The sequence below is a fragment of the Carlito syrichta genome, unplaced genomic scaffold (genome assembly GCF_000164805.1).
Source record: "Carlito syrichta isolate Samal-C Ts95f unplaced genomic scaffold, Tarsius_syrichta-2.0.1 Scaffold305688, whole genome shotgun sequence".
Lineage (NCBI taxonomy): Eukaryota > Metazoa > Chordata > Mammalia > Primates > Tarsiidae > Carlito > Carlito syrichta.
The window spans coordinates 403,278-419,492 of NW_007249784.1; the positions used below are offsets into that span (position 1 = coordinate 403,278).

Genomic DNA, 16,215 nt, shown 5'->3' on the forward strand with positions numbered 1-16,215 from the left:
CATTCACCGCAGCCTCGACCTGCTGGGCTCCAGCAATCCTTCCACCTCAGCCTTGCAGTAGCTGGAACTGCAGGCGCGCACTACCACCCCCGGCTATTTTGTTGATTTATTGTAGAGATGAGGTCTCGCCAAGGTGCCCAGGTGGGTCTCGAACCTGTGGGCTCAGGCAATCCACTCACCTCAGCCTCCCAAAGCGCTGGGATTACAGGCTGAGCCACTGAGCCTGGCTGGGAAGTGTGTTTATTAGGCACCAACCTCTCCCCATACCTCTTGGTTCCTCTACTTCAGTTTCAGGGGCACCAATCCATAGCCTGGGGCCTGAAAATCCCCTGAGTTTTCTCAGCAAACTCATTACCCTCATCATCTACCCCACCCCTAGTCACTCGGATCGTGCGAGTGATTGGACAGCCTCGGGGCAACATGCTCTTGGTGGGCATTGGGGGCAGCGGACGCCAGAGTCTGGCACGCTTGGCTTCGTCCATCTGTGAGTACATCACCTTCCAAATCGAGGTCACCAAACATTATCGGAAGCAGGAATTTCGAGAAGGTACGGATGGATTTCTGAAACAGAGGAGGAATTGGGAATGGAATTGAAAAATCAGATGCCCATATTCCTGAGATGACAAGAGGGGAGAGATGGAAGCCAGACAGTGAGCTGTGCCTGGCCTGTGTTTGGTATAGGATAGTGTTATGTATGTGCTGCAGGCTAGGGGGAAGGTTCCCAAATCTAGGAAGAGGAGTAAAGCAGGATGGGGAATCTGATACTAGTCTGCTCAGTTCCCTCTTCCTCTTCCCCTCATTTGACCAGATATCAAGCGTTTGTATCACCACGCCGGGGTAGAACTCAAGACCATGTCCTTCCTTTTTGTGGATACCCAAATTGTGGATGAATCCTTCCTTGAGGACATCAACAACATCCTCAGCTCAGGCGAAGTCCCCAACCTCTACAAGACCGATGAATTTGAAGAGGTATGTTTCCTTCCACAACCACTACCAGTTGGTTTTATTGCCTACCTAACTAACCCCTGAGGAGCTGGAGCTCCCAAGAACATGTTGCTGTATCACTCCTGCTATCCATCTCACCTCCCAGCCCTCATAAGGTTGAAGGTCCTCTCCAGGGACCCTGCTTTGGGCATTGTTGCTTTAAAATCCACATCTCATCAGCCCAGCCTAACCAGCCGCCCCTGCTAATTCTGCCATTGAAACATCAGGCCTCTGACCCTTGGTGGCTTCTGTCCAGATCCAGTCACACATCATAGACCAGGCTCGGGCGGAGCAGGTACCTGAGTCATCGGACAGCCTCTTCGCCTACTTCATTGAGCGTGTGCGGAACAACCTGCACATTGTGCTCTGCCTCAGCCCCGTGGGGGACCCCTTCAGGTGACTCCTGTTGCATCCTTTCCCCCTATGTACCCAACACTCTTCCTGTGCACCTCCTCCCTGCTTTTGGCCTCCCATGCCTCCTGGAAGTTAGTGTCATGAATAACTGCAGGCTTTCCCACCTGCCTTGTCCATCTCCATTTTTTCAGGAAGTTCCCTCAGTTGGTTTGAGAGTTATCCATTCATTTCTGGTATGATTAGATTTTCTTTTTTTTTTTTGGGGGTTGGTGTTTTTGTTTTGCTTTGTCATTTTTAATCTTTAATTGTAGCAAAACACCCATATGCAACATAACATTGATCATCTTAGCCATTTTTAAGTGTACAGTTCAGTAGTGTTAAGTATATTCACATTGTTGTACAATAGATCTCTAGAACTTTTCATTTTCCCTAAGTAGTACTCTGTACCCATTAAACAAGTCCCTACTCCCTCCAGCCCCTGGCAATCACCATTCTACTTTCTGCCTCTATGAATTTGACTACTTTAGATACCCCATATAAGTGGAATTGTGCAGTATTTGTATTTTTGTGACTTACTTCACTTAGCATAATGTCCTCAAGGCTTATCTGTGTAGCATGTGACAGGATTTCCTTCTTTTTCAAGGTTGAATTATATTTCATTGTATGGATATTCCACATTTTCTTTACTCATTCTTGGTATGATGAGATTTTTAAGGGCATCAGAAACTATGAGGAGGTCAGAGAACTTGTGCAGGGAGCCAATCTGGATTACTATTTTGTTTTTGTTTTTAATATGTATGGTATCTGGTGTATTTTCCAGGTGCCAGGTGCTATGCTAAGCATTTTATATGTGTCCCCTCCTTGAGTCTCCCAGCAACTCTAGTCAGTATGTATTGTTATTCCCATTTTAGAGATGAGGAAACTGATGTTCAAAGAGGGTAGATACTTTCTCAAGATCCATACCTAGAAAGTATGGAACTGGGTCTTTCTGACTCTAGAACCTGTTTCTAAATGCTACACAGAGCTAACTCTGAGGGGATAGAATCTGGACAAGGAGATTCAGAAGCAAGATGATGGGGCATTTAGGTCCTTGGCAAGTGGGTAAACATATGTGATAAAGCCAGTAACTGGAGACTGTGTCTATGCATGGATTTTTCTGCCTCTCAAAACCCTTCCCCAGGAACTGGATCCGTCAGTACCCAGCCTTGGTGAACTGTACAACCATCAACTGGTTCTCAGAGTGGCCCCAAGAGGCCCTACTAGAAGTGGCTGAGAAGTACCTCATGGGAGTAGACCTGGGAACTCAGGAGAATGTGAGCCCCTCCTCCCTATCTTTCATCCCACCTCCTACCTCCCTCCCATCTGGTCTCCATCTGCCTTTTCATCCTGAATCACTGTTTCAGATCCATAGGAAGGTGGCCCAGATCTTTGTCACCATGCACTGGTCAGTGGCTCAGTATTCCCAGAAGATGCTGTTGGAACTGCGAAGACATAACTATGTCACACCCACCAATTATCTGGAACTTGTGTCTGGATATAAGAAGTATGAAGGGAGAGCTGGGAACATGGAGGGCCAGGGAGCTTGGTGTCTTTTGGTAGTGATTCATGAAATGATGTAATGGAAATATCCAGGATCTGGACATGGGGCCAACTCAAGGACCTGGGTGTTAATGTGGTAGAGAAGAGACATAAAGGTCTTAGTTTTGCCCAGGAAGTTAGTAATGGAGAATTCAGGCTTCCAGTGGGAGGACCCATCCCAAGACCCCTCTCCACACACTCTCTACCCTTATTATTATTATTACTGTTTTTTGAGATGGGGTCTCACTTTGTCACCCAGGCTGGAGTGCAGTGGCATGATCATAGCTCACTGCAGCTTCAAACTCCTGAGTAGCTAGTACTACAGGCATGAGCCACTGTGCCTGGCTCCTACCCTAATTTTCTGGAATAAGGTTTCTCTGTCTTTTTCCAACCATAATATGACTGGAACATTGCCATAATATATGCAGTTCTTTCCTCTCTGCCTTTAATGCCTTCTAGACTCTCCACCCATATGAGACAGAAAAAAACCAAAGTGTTTTCCTTACTGTCTTACTCAACACAATGTAGTTGTTCCTCCGTATCCATGGGGGATTGGTTCCAGGACCTCCCACGGATTCCAAAATCCCCAGATGCTCAAGTTTCTAATATAAAATGGTGTAGCATTTGTATATGACCTACACACATCCTCCTGTACACTTTAAATCATCTCTAGATTACTTATAGTACCCAGTACAATGTAAATGCTACCTAAATAGTTGTTATACTTTGTTTAGGGAATGATGACAAGAAAAAAAAGTCTGTACATGTTCAGTACAGATGTAACTTTTTTTCCGAATATTTTCAATCCACTGTTGGTTGAATCCATGGATGTGAAACCCACAGATACAGAAGGCCAACTGTATGGCACTTCTGACACCAGATGTGTGTGGGATTTTCCCCAAACACCAAGCTGGAGGGACACTGACTGGATGTCCTGCAAGTGAACTCAATTCCGACACGATCTATCTGGAGTTGGAGTTCTACAAGACTGCCCTCCCCATCTTTAGCCACCAACCACAAGCTCCGGGCTCTTTTACCAGTGTTTCTGACCAGCTGCCTGTAAATTAAGAGTTCCCACCTCCTCCTCCTCCTCCTCAGTTAATTTGCTAGAGCAGCTCACAGAATTCAAGGAAACACTTTACTTACTATCACTGATGTACCGAAGAGGACATTTTAAAAGATACAAATGAACATAGGGGGAGAGTCCTAAGGGTACTGAGAGCAGGAGCTTTTGTCTCTATGGGATTGGGACATGCCACCCTCCCAGGATGTGGATGTGTTCTTGTTCATCAAGCTGGAAGCCTGCCCAACTCTGTCGTTTTGGTTTTTTAAGGAGGCTTCATTACATAGGCATGATAGATTAAACCACTGGCTACTGGTGATCAACTCAACCTTCCACCCCTCTCCTCTCCCTGGAAGTCAGAGGATGGGACTGAAAGTGCCCCAACCCTCTATTTACATGGTTAGTTCCCCTGGCAGCCAACCCCCATTCTGGGGGGTATCCAGGAGCCCTCAGCCACTAGTCAACTCATTAAGATACAAAAAGACTCATCACTTTGGAGATGCCAAGGGTTTTAGGAGTTATGTGCCAGGAAATGGACATGAAGGCCAAATATATGAGTATACTTCTTACTATAAATTACAATACCATTCCATCATTCCCAAGAATTTTATATTCATTCAAGTTATTGAGTGTCTGTTTGTTTGTTTTGTTTTTTAAGACACAGTTTCACTCTGTTGTCCAGACTGAAGTATAGTGCACAGGTTCGACTTCCTGGGCTCAGATGATCCTTCCACCTCAGCCTTCCGAGTACTTGCCATCATGCCTGGCTAATTTTTTTATTTTTTGTTTTTGTTTTTTAAATAGTGATGAGGACTTGCTATGTTGCTCAGGCTGGTCTCAAACTCCTGGGCTCAAACAGTCCTCCCACCTCAGCCTCCCAAAGTTCTGGGACTATAGGCATGAGCCACCTCATCTAGCCTTGAGTGTCTTCTTTTAGGCATTCAATAATAATCTGCTTTTAAGGATATAAGAGAAATATAAAAAAAAGAAATCATTTTTGGATTCAGTATTTTAATCAAGGTAAAGAAAAAGTCATTTGTAATAATAATGATAGTCAACATTTATTGGTTCATTTAACACATTTTTTGAGCACCTACTATGTACCAGCACTATTCTAGGTACTTATAATATACCAGTGAACAAAATTAAGACCCTGTCTTCTCCGGGTGCATAGGCTTACATTCTACCTTCTGTTTACTATTTCTGGGTCACCATCATAAATCCTTTCTATATCTTTTCTCACGTAATACCAAAAACAACCCACATAACCTTGTTTTGTTTTGTTTTTGGCCTGAACAATGCTGAAAATGTTTTGAATGAGTTGCTTACATTTGAAACTTGGAACCTTAAAAATATCCAGATTTCTAGCTTCTCTTTAGAAATCAGAAATTGTGGCAACACTGGGCCCACATTCATCCCCAAAGGGAAAAAACAGGCTGAGCCAAGGGAGGGCCACCCCCTCTGGGCCAGCCCATCCGTCTGCTGCACCATGGAAAACAGGAAGATTCTCACGTAGGGGAAGTGATGTGATGGAAACAGTATTTTACTAGCTGGTTTTGACAGTGGCACATAGAATAAACCAGGAGGAGGAGAGCCCAAAAGTAAGAAGACCCCTTGGGAGGCATTTGGCAATGATCCAGACAGGAAGTGATAAAAACCTGACCAGGTTGGTGGGGGGGGGGCAGCAAAAAGGAAGACAGAGACATACTGGGGTAGGTGGACGATGCAGGACACCCATCTTTCCTGGAGCTGAGCCTCTCTATGGACCCTATTCCTACTCCCTCCCCAGGTTGCTGGGAGAAAAGCGACAGGAGCTGCTGGACCAAGCCAATAAGCTGCGGACAGGATTGTTCAAGATTGATGAAACTAGGGAAAAGGTGCAAATGATGTCGTTGGAGCTGGAAGATGCCAAGAAAAAGGTGGCTGAGTTCCAGAAACAGTGTGAGGAATACCTGGTCATCATTGTGCAGCAGAAGCGAGAAGCGGATGAGCAGCAGAAGGTCGGGACCCATGCTGGCCCTGCCCCTACACCCACTCCCACCAGTGTCTCCCAGAGAGGCTTCTGGGTTTCTAGCTATTGCATCAGGGGACCCAAGTTCCCCTCATTAAATTTTCTTTAGCTTTCTCTTTCATCTTTTCCACCAACACTGTTGCCCCGACCTTTGCCCAAGGCAAGGACAGAAAACAAAAACCAAAACCCTTGTCTTCTTTTCATCTCTAGGCCGTAACAGCCAATAGTGAAAAGATTGCAATTGAGGAAGTCAAGTGTCAGGCACTGGCTGACAATGCCCAGAAGGATCTGGAAGAGGCATTGCCTGCCTTGGAAGAGGCCATGAGGGTACCAGGGGCGCATGCAAGAATGGGAGCCAGGAGTGGGAGGGGCTGAGGAAGGGAATGGGGCTGGTCTTTGTCCTCAAAGTCCTGGGAAAGTGGGAAGAAGAGGTGGTACCTCAGATAGATCCTGTCTCCATAAGGACCTATCTTACTACCTGCGTTGACTCTAGCCCAGCTTTCTCAGTGAACTGCTTTTTCCAGGCCCTGGAGTCTCTGAACAAGAAGGATATAGGAGAGATCAAGTCATATGGACGGCCCCCTGCACAAGTGGAGATAGTGATGCAGGCAGTCATGATCCTTCGAGGCAATGAGCCCACGTGGGCAGAGGCTAAGAGGCAGCTAGGTAAACTAGAAAACCATGTGATAAATGATTTTGGTTCACCTAGTGTGTATTGATCATTTGCTGTGCATTGGACACTGGGGGAGATAGGGATAGGTGAGGTGTTGTATACACGTTCAAGAGCATAGAGCCTAGTAGAAAGGAGAAGACATAAATATCAGTTAAGATTCTTTGATTGTTGCTGGTATTTTATTTTCTTTCTTACTTTCTTTTCTTTTTTCTTTTTTTTGAGTCTGAGTCTCATTCTGTCTCCCAGGCTGGAGTGCAGTAGCACATTCATGGCTACCACAGCCTTGACCTGCTGTGCTCAGGCGATCCTTCCACTTCAGCTTTCCAAGTAGCTGGAACAACAGGCGTGCACCATCATACCTAGCTAATTATTTATTGTAGAGAAGAGGTCTTGCCACATTGCCCAGGCTGGTCTCAAATCCCTGGGCTCAAGCGATCATCTAGCCTCTGCCTCCCAAAGTGCAGGAATTACAGGTGTAAGCCACTGTGCCCAGCTTGTTGCTGGTATTTTCTGACTTTTACAAGGTTGTCTGTTTCTTTTAATTAAAAAAGAAAAAGCAAAAACTATATTTCTTGTCATTTGTAGAAGTTAGTTATTAAGTATGAAATAAAAAAAATTATTTGGTTGTAAGGAATAGAAAACAACTCATCTTAATACAGATAGTTCCCAACTTAACAATGTTTCTGTTTATGATTTTTCAACTTTTTAAAAATTTTAAAGATGTGGAGTACAATTTAAGATTAGGTATATAAGTGGCCATCATACAGGTAAAGTTTGGGCCTCCCTTTGGGCCCCATTTTGCCTGGTTTGAGATCAGGTATCCTTATTTACGTTGTGTCCCCTCCCTAATACCAGCAGTATCCCACTACTGCCAATCCCTGTCTTATATTATTATGGTAAGTGTTCAGGGTCCATTTATGAGTTGAGAACATGTGGATTTCTCAACTTTCAATGGTACCCATACAATCATTGTGTTTTACTTTCAGTACAGTACTTAATGCAACATGTGAGATATTCAACACTTTATTATGAAACAGTGCTTGTGTTAGATGACTTTGCTCAGCGGTAGGCTAGTGTAAGTGTTCTGAGCACGTCTAAGGTAGTCTGGGCCTAGCTGTGATGTTCACTGGCTTAGGTGTATTAAATGCATTTTCCACATTTTCAATTTCTGATAAGTTTATTGGGATATAACCTCATCCTGAGTCAAGGAGCATCTGTATAAGCAAAAAAAAAAAAAAAAGGAAAATTGTCTTAAAGGTAAAAAAAAAGTATTTCAGAATCCAAGGTCAGAAATGCCTTCAGGCCCCCTAAATGGACAAGAATCAGAAAGTGGAAAACAAGATTTTTGTGTTTCATTCTTGTGGTTTTTTCTGCTTCGGGTTCCCATGGTAGAGGATAGCCTGCGTGGGCCAGGTGCAATGGCTCATCCAATGCTTTGAGAGGCTAAGGCAGGATTGCTTGAGGCCAGGAATTCAAGACCAGCCTGGGCAACATGGCAAGACCCTCATTTCCACAAAAATTGTTTAAAAATTAGCTGGGCATGGAGGTTCATGCCTGTAGTCTTAGTTACTTGGGAGACGGAGGTAGGAGAATCACTTAAGTCCAGGAGTTTGTTTGCGGCTCCAGTACGCTATGATCTTGCCACTGTACTGTAGCCTGGACAAAAGAGTGAGACCCTATCTCAAAAAAAAAAAAAAAACACCCAAAAAAACCTTTGAGCCTTGGCTTGATGATCCCTTCCCTAGAAGAAAGTGCAAAGCACAAAGAAAGAATGAGGCATAGGTGACTTGGTTGACTTGGTTGAGCGTTGGAGCATTCAGGGTAAGTGATGAGAGAGACACTAGAAAGATTATGGAGGGCCCTGGGGCTGAGAGGTGCCCAGAGCAGGAGCAAGATCAGAGGAAGGAACTAGGGACCAGGTCAGATATTTTGGCCTTAGGAAGTGACCCCAGGAAAAATGTGGCTATGCCTGAGCAGTGGAGTTGAAATGTGATTAAGGAGGATGGGATTAGGCTCTCTGACTGAGGCCTCTTCTTTTCATCCCACAGGGGAACAGAACTTCATCAAGTCACTGATCCACTTTGATAAAGACAATATCTCAGATAAAGTTCTGAAAAAGATTGGGGCCTACTGTGCCCAGCCTGACTTCCAGCCTGATATCATCGGCCGAGTCTCCCTGGCTGCCAAGTCCCTCTGCATGTGGGTGCGGGCCATGGAAGTAAGCAGTGGCTGGGCTGGGCTGGAGGGCAGAGAGGGCAGGCCTGGGATGAGTGCCAAAGCACAGACCCAGCAGGGGTGGGGGTGAATGGATTGGTGGGTCACTGGGCGACCCCCACAGCCTAGCTGTCTCTCTACAGCTGTATGGGCGGCTGTATCGGGTGGTGGAGCCCAAGCGGATCCGAATGAATGCCGCCTTGGCCCAGCTTCAAGAGAAGCAGGCAGCACTTGCAGAGGCCCAGGAAAAGCTGCGGGAGGTGAGCCTCATACTGTCTTTTCCATGGCAGTCCCTTTCCCTGATTCCTGGGACACTTCATTACCATTTGCCCCCCACCCTGTCTAATTCTACATCCCTCTCCCATTTCTCCTACTTTATTCCACTCCTGTCTCCTTCCAACTCTGCCCTGTTGAGACTGGGCTGCCTCTGGCTCAGGAAGCTAAGTCAATTGTAGTGGGTTGAAAGTCTTGGAGACCCAGGAGCCCTTCCAAAGACTGACTTGGGAGTTGGCAATCTCTGTCACAGACTTTGAAGACGGCACCTAAGGTAGTAACTGATGAAATCTGTGTGGCAAGTCAGTCTTTGCCAGGAGGATGGGTCAAGAGAGTCTATATCGCTGCTGTAATCAGGGAACAAAGAGTAGTTTGAAGTTTACTAAGATTAAGGGACTTGCCAGGGTCACTGGCTAGTTATTGACCGAACTGGGGCTAGACCCCAAGTTCTCAGAGTCTGTGCCATATTGCCCTTCGTTCACCCTGTCTTTTCTTGCTGCAGGCATCTTTACTGTCAGGAGGGAAGCTGTCCTTGAGGGCTTCTTGCTCTGCCTGTGCAGAGAACTCGACCAGGCTGGGTGAACAGGCTTCTGTCTACACCTGCCCCTCCATTGCTCCATCCCTGCTGCTCTGCCACCTCCCAACTGCTCATGAAACCTTTGCTCTTGTATATGCTCTTTTTCCAAGAGTGAATAATCACAGGTGTAGCAACCCATTTGGAAAGGTTTCTCACCTAGATGAATCATATCCTGGGCCAAATAATTAGTTGTTTTTTTTAATATGTGAAAAATGGGACCTCTGGGGTTTGTTGTCAACAATTTCATTCATTAGACAAACATTGATAAAGCACCTGGTGTTAGGTCTTTTGGTAGAGGAACCATACCCACACTTGAAAACTCCTAACTAATAACAGAAAGCAGATAGGGAACCAAAATCTCTCCTTTGTTACTGATAAAGGCTGTGAAGTTTTTCCTCTTAAAAAAAAAATAGATACAGAGCCTCACTATGTTGTCCAGGCTGGTCTCAAACTCCTAGCCTTGAGCAGTCTTCTCACCTCAGCCTTCTGAGCAGTTGGGATTATAGGCACAAGCCACTGTGCTGCCAAATGCATCTTTTAACAAAATCTCAGGACTGTGCTGATACCTGGGCCCCAACCCAGGCCATTAGGTAAGAATTCCTGGCACAGCCTTGGACTCAGCATTTTAAAAGCTTTCCTGTCAGAGACTTCCAGAGGTAGTACACACTACACAGTACTAGGGCCCAGGTCTGGAAAGAGGCTCAGAGCCCAACTTCATTGTATATCAGTATAAGTCATGAGTATATTGTTTTAGCCATAACTCATTTTTGGGGGACCTGAAAGTATATTTCCCCCAGGCCCAACTCTGGATTACAAACCACTGGCTTAGACATTGTCCCAGAAGGCTCTGTAATGGGTCAGAACAGAATCTTAATCTCCTTCAAGGCAACTGTACCCTCAAGGTTGAAAAATTTTTTCCTATTTCACATTCCAAATTATGTATAGTCACATTGTCCAACACGACATATCAGAGGCCATGCAGTGCAATTAAATGACAGCATTAGAATACTACAACAATAATAATACGCAGAAATTCTGATAATTTGAATGTAACACCCAAGGAAAAATTAAATTTCAAAGATTAAATCCCTTTGTAAACTAAAGTTCAAAGAAATGAAAATCTGAAATCAAACAATCTTGCCTTTGTGAGTTAAAAATCTAGAATTCAACATTCTTTTTTTTTTTTTTTTGAGTTGGAGTCTCACTCTGCCGCCCAGACTGGAGTGCAGTGGCCGCTCCCGGCTACCGCAGCCTCGACCTGCTGGGCTCCGGCGATCCTTCCGCCTCAGCCTTCCAAGTAGCTGGAACTACAGGTGCACGCTACCACGCCTGGCTAGTTTTTGATTTATTGTACAGATGAGGTCTTGAACCCGCGGGCTCAGGCAATCCACTCACCTCAGCCTCCCAAAGGTGCGGTATTACAGGCTGAGCCACCGAGCCCGGCTGAATTCAACATTCTTAAGTTAAAGTTCCCAAACCATCTTCCCCAATTTCTTGTTCTGCTCCGTCTCCTGAAGGGTTGTCTTAGTTCTTTGGGGCTTCTATAACAAAATACTGAATAATGTATAAGCAATAGAAATTTATTTCTCACATTCTGGAGGCTGGAAAGTCCAAGATCAAGATACCAGCAGATTCACTGTCTGATAAGGGCCAGTTCCTCACAGATGGTGACTTCTGTGTGTCCTCCTTACATAATGGAAGGGACACACAAGCTCTCTTTTATCAGGGCACTAATTCCATTCCTGAGAGCCTCACCCCTATGACCTAACCACTTCGCAGATGCCCACCTCCCAACACCACTGCACTGGGGATTAAGTTTCAACATGTGAATTTGAGTGAGGCACATTCAGACCATGGGAGGGGTTCTCTGGGTAGATCAGTTTTCTTAAACTGTAGCTTGGGCTGTCTCTCCTGGAAAAGGACATAGTTCCTCAGGACCTCAGAGGCTGTATTAGTTCAAAATGAAAGCTGCTTATGAGCATCATTTGGGAATAAAAAATAATTAAAAGAGTTAATAAAACATACACAACTTCCAGATAAAATTATGTTCCCCAAAAAACAGTTTTTTGGGTTTTTTTTTTTTTTTAGTTGGAGTCTTACTCTGTCACCCACGCTAGAGTGCAGTGGCATGCTCATGTACACTGCAGGCTCGACCAGCTGGGCTCAGGTGATCCTTCCGCCTCAGTCTTCCAAGTAGCTGGAACTATAGGCGTGTGCCACCATGCCCAGCTACTTTTTTTGGGGGGGGATTTATTGTAGAGACAAAGTCTTGCCAAGTTTCCCAGGCTGGTCTTGAACCCCTGGGCTCAGACAATCCTCTCGCCTCCACCTCCCAAAGCATTGGGGTCACAGGAAGGAGCTGCCTCGCCTGGCTAAACCAGTTGTTATTATTGTTGAAGACCATAGTGGAAATTCAATAGCATTTGAGGAAATGAAGATACATGGAGAAGATCTTGGTTTTAGTTTCACCAGAATGTCAGTTATGTGGAAATCATTGCCTGTGAAAAATTTAACTGGGAGAAATCTCCAGCAATAGATTGATTTAAGAGATAACAATCCAACCAGTAAGTATTTACTGTGTTGAGGGGGCTTGTAAATTTGCATATATATGCCTTCTTTTTTGGAGGGGAGCAATTGTGGCAAAATACACATACAATGTGTCATTGTAGCCATTTTAAAGCGCACAATTCAGCGGCATTAAGTACCTTCACCATATTGTACAGCCATCACCACTAACTAGTTCCAGAACTTTTCATCATTCCAGACAGAAACCCCACGTATATCATTTTAATTCCAGTTTCCCCTTGAGTTCTGGGTTCCCTGCCCTGAGTTGTGATCAGCCACAGCAGTTACTGTTGCCTCTCTTTGTAGAACAGAAACCTACAAAAATGGCCTCCTAGGAAGGGTTTTCCCTTTATTCCCATACTTATTATTTATGTCTATATGTATTTATTTATTAAATATAGAGACAGGGTCTTGCTATGTTGCCCAGGCTGGTCTCAAAGTCCTGGCCTCAAGCGATATTCCCTTCTTGGCTTCCCAAAGTGCTAGGACTATAGGCGTGAGCCACCACCATACTAATTTTAACTGGAAAATTACCTCCAGCAGATTGCTAAACTAAAGCTGCTGCTGCTGCTGCTGCTGCTGAAGGAATTGCCCCAGGTCTTGTAGGGAACGAGTCCTCTGCCATTTGTGTCTCAGGACATAGCATTCCTCTACTTCAGAATCCTCTCAGTTGCTCAGGCACATTCCCTCAAGCCGCAGGTAATACCACAGCCCACCTACCCTAACTGTATCACCATGAATCTCAGGCAAGAGGGAATACTTTCAGCCTATAAGCTTGTGGATAAATCACATGGATTTAAGGATTTAAACACAATTGTCTCCTTAGCCCTGAGTTAAAAACTGAATAACGTACAGTTGATCTAGTGCTGTCTACCTAGGCCCGGAGGCAGTTATTTAAAGCTAGACCCTGTAGTACATACAAAAATCAACTGCCTTGCAGTTGAAAAGCAGCAGATCCATATTCTGCTCATCAGTGGCTAAAACACAATCTAGATCTACTTCAACCTCGTTGGCAATATCAGGCCAGGTCGTTTCTGTGCCGTAAGTTATAGCAGCCTTTATCCAGAGACTTCCCACTTCTTAGTCAAGGCCTCCCTGACAGCCCACGCCTTTCTTTTGCCCAGGCAGGTCTGAGGGGCTCCAACCCATTTTCCTTGAAGCTGCCTTGCTTCAAACAATCCTGTCTATATAGAAGCAACCACACACTTGTAGACAAAGCCACACTCCTCTGCCAAGGTCAGAATAACAGATGATCAGTCAGCTTAAAGCCTTTCACCCAGGCTGTGTGACTGAAAGTCAGCCCCACAAGTGTAACAAAACCACCTGAGCTAATAAGAGTCTCAACAGTCATCTAAGTCAAAACACCTGTCATGCCCATAAAACTTAGCCTCATTCAAAGCTTCTTAGTGGGATTTTCTGGCCTGCAAATAAGTATACTCTTGAGGGGGAACCAAGAACAAGCAGCCCTATTCTGTGCTTCACTTCTAAACAAATTGAGAAATAAAAGATATTTGACCAAAATATCACCTGAAGAGGCATAGGGTGGAGGGTGTGGCTGACATCTCCAGATAAATCAGCTTATAGTGAAGAATGCAAAAAGCAAACTTCATCTAGCTGGTATCATCAGAGAGTGGTTAAAGAAGAAATCACATCCAGAACACAAGAACAGGGTGGTAAGAGAAAAAACCAAACAGAGAAAAAGAAAGACTTCTGGGAAATTTTTACGTCATCGAAGTATGACATTCCATAGAAGGGTGGCAAGGCAGAACCAAGGAACATAATACAAAAAGACAGAAAATATGGGCGAAATATAAGAGATACAATCCAACCAAAAGGGATTTCTGAAAGGGAAAATGCATAACCAAAGGTACTATAAAAATATTTAACAACTGGTTCAGCGTGTGCATGACCTATCAGAATGTGCCTCCATTGTAAGCAACTGGGCCAGTGCCCAGCTCATGATAACACCAGTGCTGTTTGTGATGTTCAACCATTATAACCAGCCTGGAGACAAAGCACAGGGAACTAATTGTGGTTTCTGAATGTAAATATGGCATTTTTTACCTTGACAAGGTTAAAAAAAAAAAAAAGTACTGCTGGGTGCGGTGGGTGACTCATGCCTGTAATCCCAACACCTTGGGAGCGAAGGCAAGAGAATTGCCTGAGTCCAGGGGTTCGAGACCAGCCTGAGCAACCTGGCGAGCGCTCGTCTCTAAAATAAATCACAAAATTAGCCGGACATGTGGCACATGCCTGCAGTTCCAGCTTATACATGTATCAAATACCTCTGGAAGAAGATTCAAGAAATGGGCTAGGGATGGGAACTGGGTGGGGAGCAGGGTTAAGAGGAAGACTTCTTGGGCAATCCATTCAGGTCCCCTTCTGCTCTGGGAGCTTTTCTGTCCTCTCAATAAATCCTGCTTTCTCAAAAAAAAAAAAAAAAAAAGACTTCTCATACTCTTATGCCCTTGGACCTTTTAAATTTTTGTTACCTATTCACTAAGTAAACAAAATAAAGAGAAACAAGAAATACCAGCATGTTGGGCTGGGTGTGGTGGCTCACACCTGTAATCCCAGCACTTTGGGAGGCTGAGGCAGGAGAATCCCTTGAGTACAGGAGTTCAAGACCTCATCTCTATAGTGAGACCTCATCTCTACAAAAAATAAGAGACTTTGTCGCTACAAAAATAAAAACAAAAAAATTAGCCATCTGCATGTGAGCCTGAGCTTTGGGGAGGGGGGGATAAAAATTTTAAAATTAGCGAGGTGTGGTGGTCCACACCTATAGTCCCAGCTACTTGGGAGGCTGAGGTGGAAGGATCACCTGAGCCCAGGAGGTTGAGGCTGCGGTGAGCCAGGATAGTGCCATTGCACTCCAGCCTTGGGTGGCAAAGGGAGATTCTGACAGAGAGAGAGAGAGAGAGAGGGAGAAATAGCAGTGTGAAGGTGTGTTATGCCTATTCAAAGATATTTATTATAGCATCGTTAATAATAGTAGAATGTAGGAGATTTGACACATAAATTATGGTTTGATCACACACAAGATAGTTTTGCAGCTGTTCAAAAGAATGAGGCAGCTGGACTAAAACCGATTTGGAGACAAGCAAAAAATAGTAAAGCACAGACAGTATTTTTTTTTTTTTTTAAGTTGGAGTCTCACTCTGTCCCCCAGTCTGGCGTGCAGTGGCTGCTCCCGGCCACCGCAGCCTCGACCCTCCGGGCTCCAGCGATCCTTCCGCCTCAACCTTCCAAGTAGCTGGAACCACAGGTGCGCACTACCACGCCTGGCCAATTTTTTGATTTTATTGTAGAGATGAGGTCTCGCCAAGCTGCCCAGGCGGGTCTCGAACCTGCGGGCTCAGGCAATCTACTCACCTTAGCCTCCCAAAGCGCAGGATTACAGGCTGAGCCACTGAGCCTGACTGCACAGACAGTATTATAGCATGTAACTACTTATTAAAAAATCCATTCATTCAAAATGTTTACTCAAACATTCTATTATTCTAGGTCTAAGGATTCAGTCATGAACAAGTACCTACCCTCAAGGTGCTTTTATTTCAAGGGGTATTCTAGAAAGCAACATAAGAAACTGGAGTTATGGACAGGAGTGAGAAGAATTCTTACCCTTTATATACTTTTGTTCCTTTTGAATTTTGATATGTGTGAACATATTAACTTAAAATAACAAAGAGTAATACTTATTTTATAAGATATGACAAAGATGTTATTAGGTGTAATAGCAGTGATGTGGTTAAATAGGAAAATGTCCTCTTTGTTTTAGAGATGTGTCATGAAATATTTAGACTTGAAATTTCGTGAGTTTATAATTTACTTTAAGATACTTTGGCAAGGCCGGGCTCAGTGGCTCAGCCTGTAATCCCAGCACTTTGGGAGGCTGAGGTGAGTTGGATGGCCTGAGCCCA

General features: G+C 44.6%; 1 protein-coding gene across 1 annotated transcript in view; it reads left to right on the top strand.

Moving 5' to 3' along the window:
* DNAH2 (dynein axonemal heavy chain 2) overlaps positions 1–16,215 on the top strand; it is a 112,682-nt gene that overhangs the window by 74,856 nt on the left and 21,611 nt on the right. Inside the window, exons 55-64 of the mRNA XM_008062346.2 lie at positions 380–547; positions 809–969; positions 1,241–1,380; positions 2,519–2,651; positions 2,742–2,881; positions 5,769–5,979; positions 6,201–6,317; positions 6,515–6,656; positions 8,712–8,881; positions 9,021–9,137. Of these exons, the coding sequence (XP_008060537.1) occupies positions 380–547; positions 809–969; positions 1,241–1,380; positions 2,519–2,651; positions 2,742–2,881; positions 5,769–5,979; positions 6,201–6,317; positions 6,515–6,656; positions 8,712–8,881; positions 9,021–9,137 (1,499 nt within the window). The remainder of the gene's footprint in view (positions 1–379; positions 548–808; positions 970–1,240; positions 1,381–2,518; positions 2,652–2,741; positions 2,882–5,768; positions 5,980–6,200; positions 6,318–6,514; positions 6,657–8,711; positions 8,882–9,020; positions 9,138–16,215) is intronic.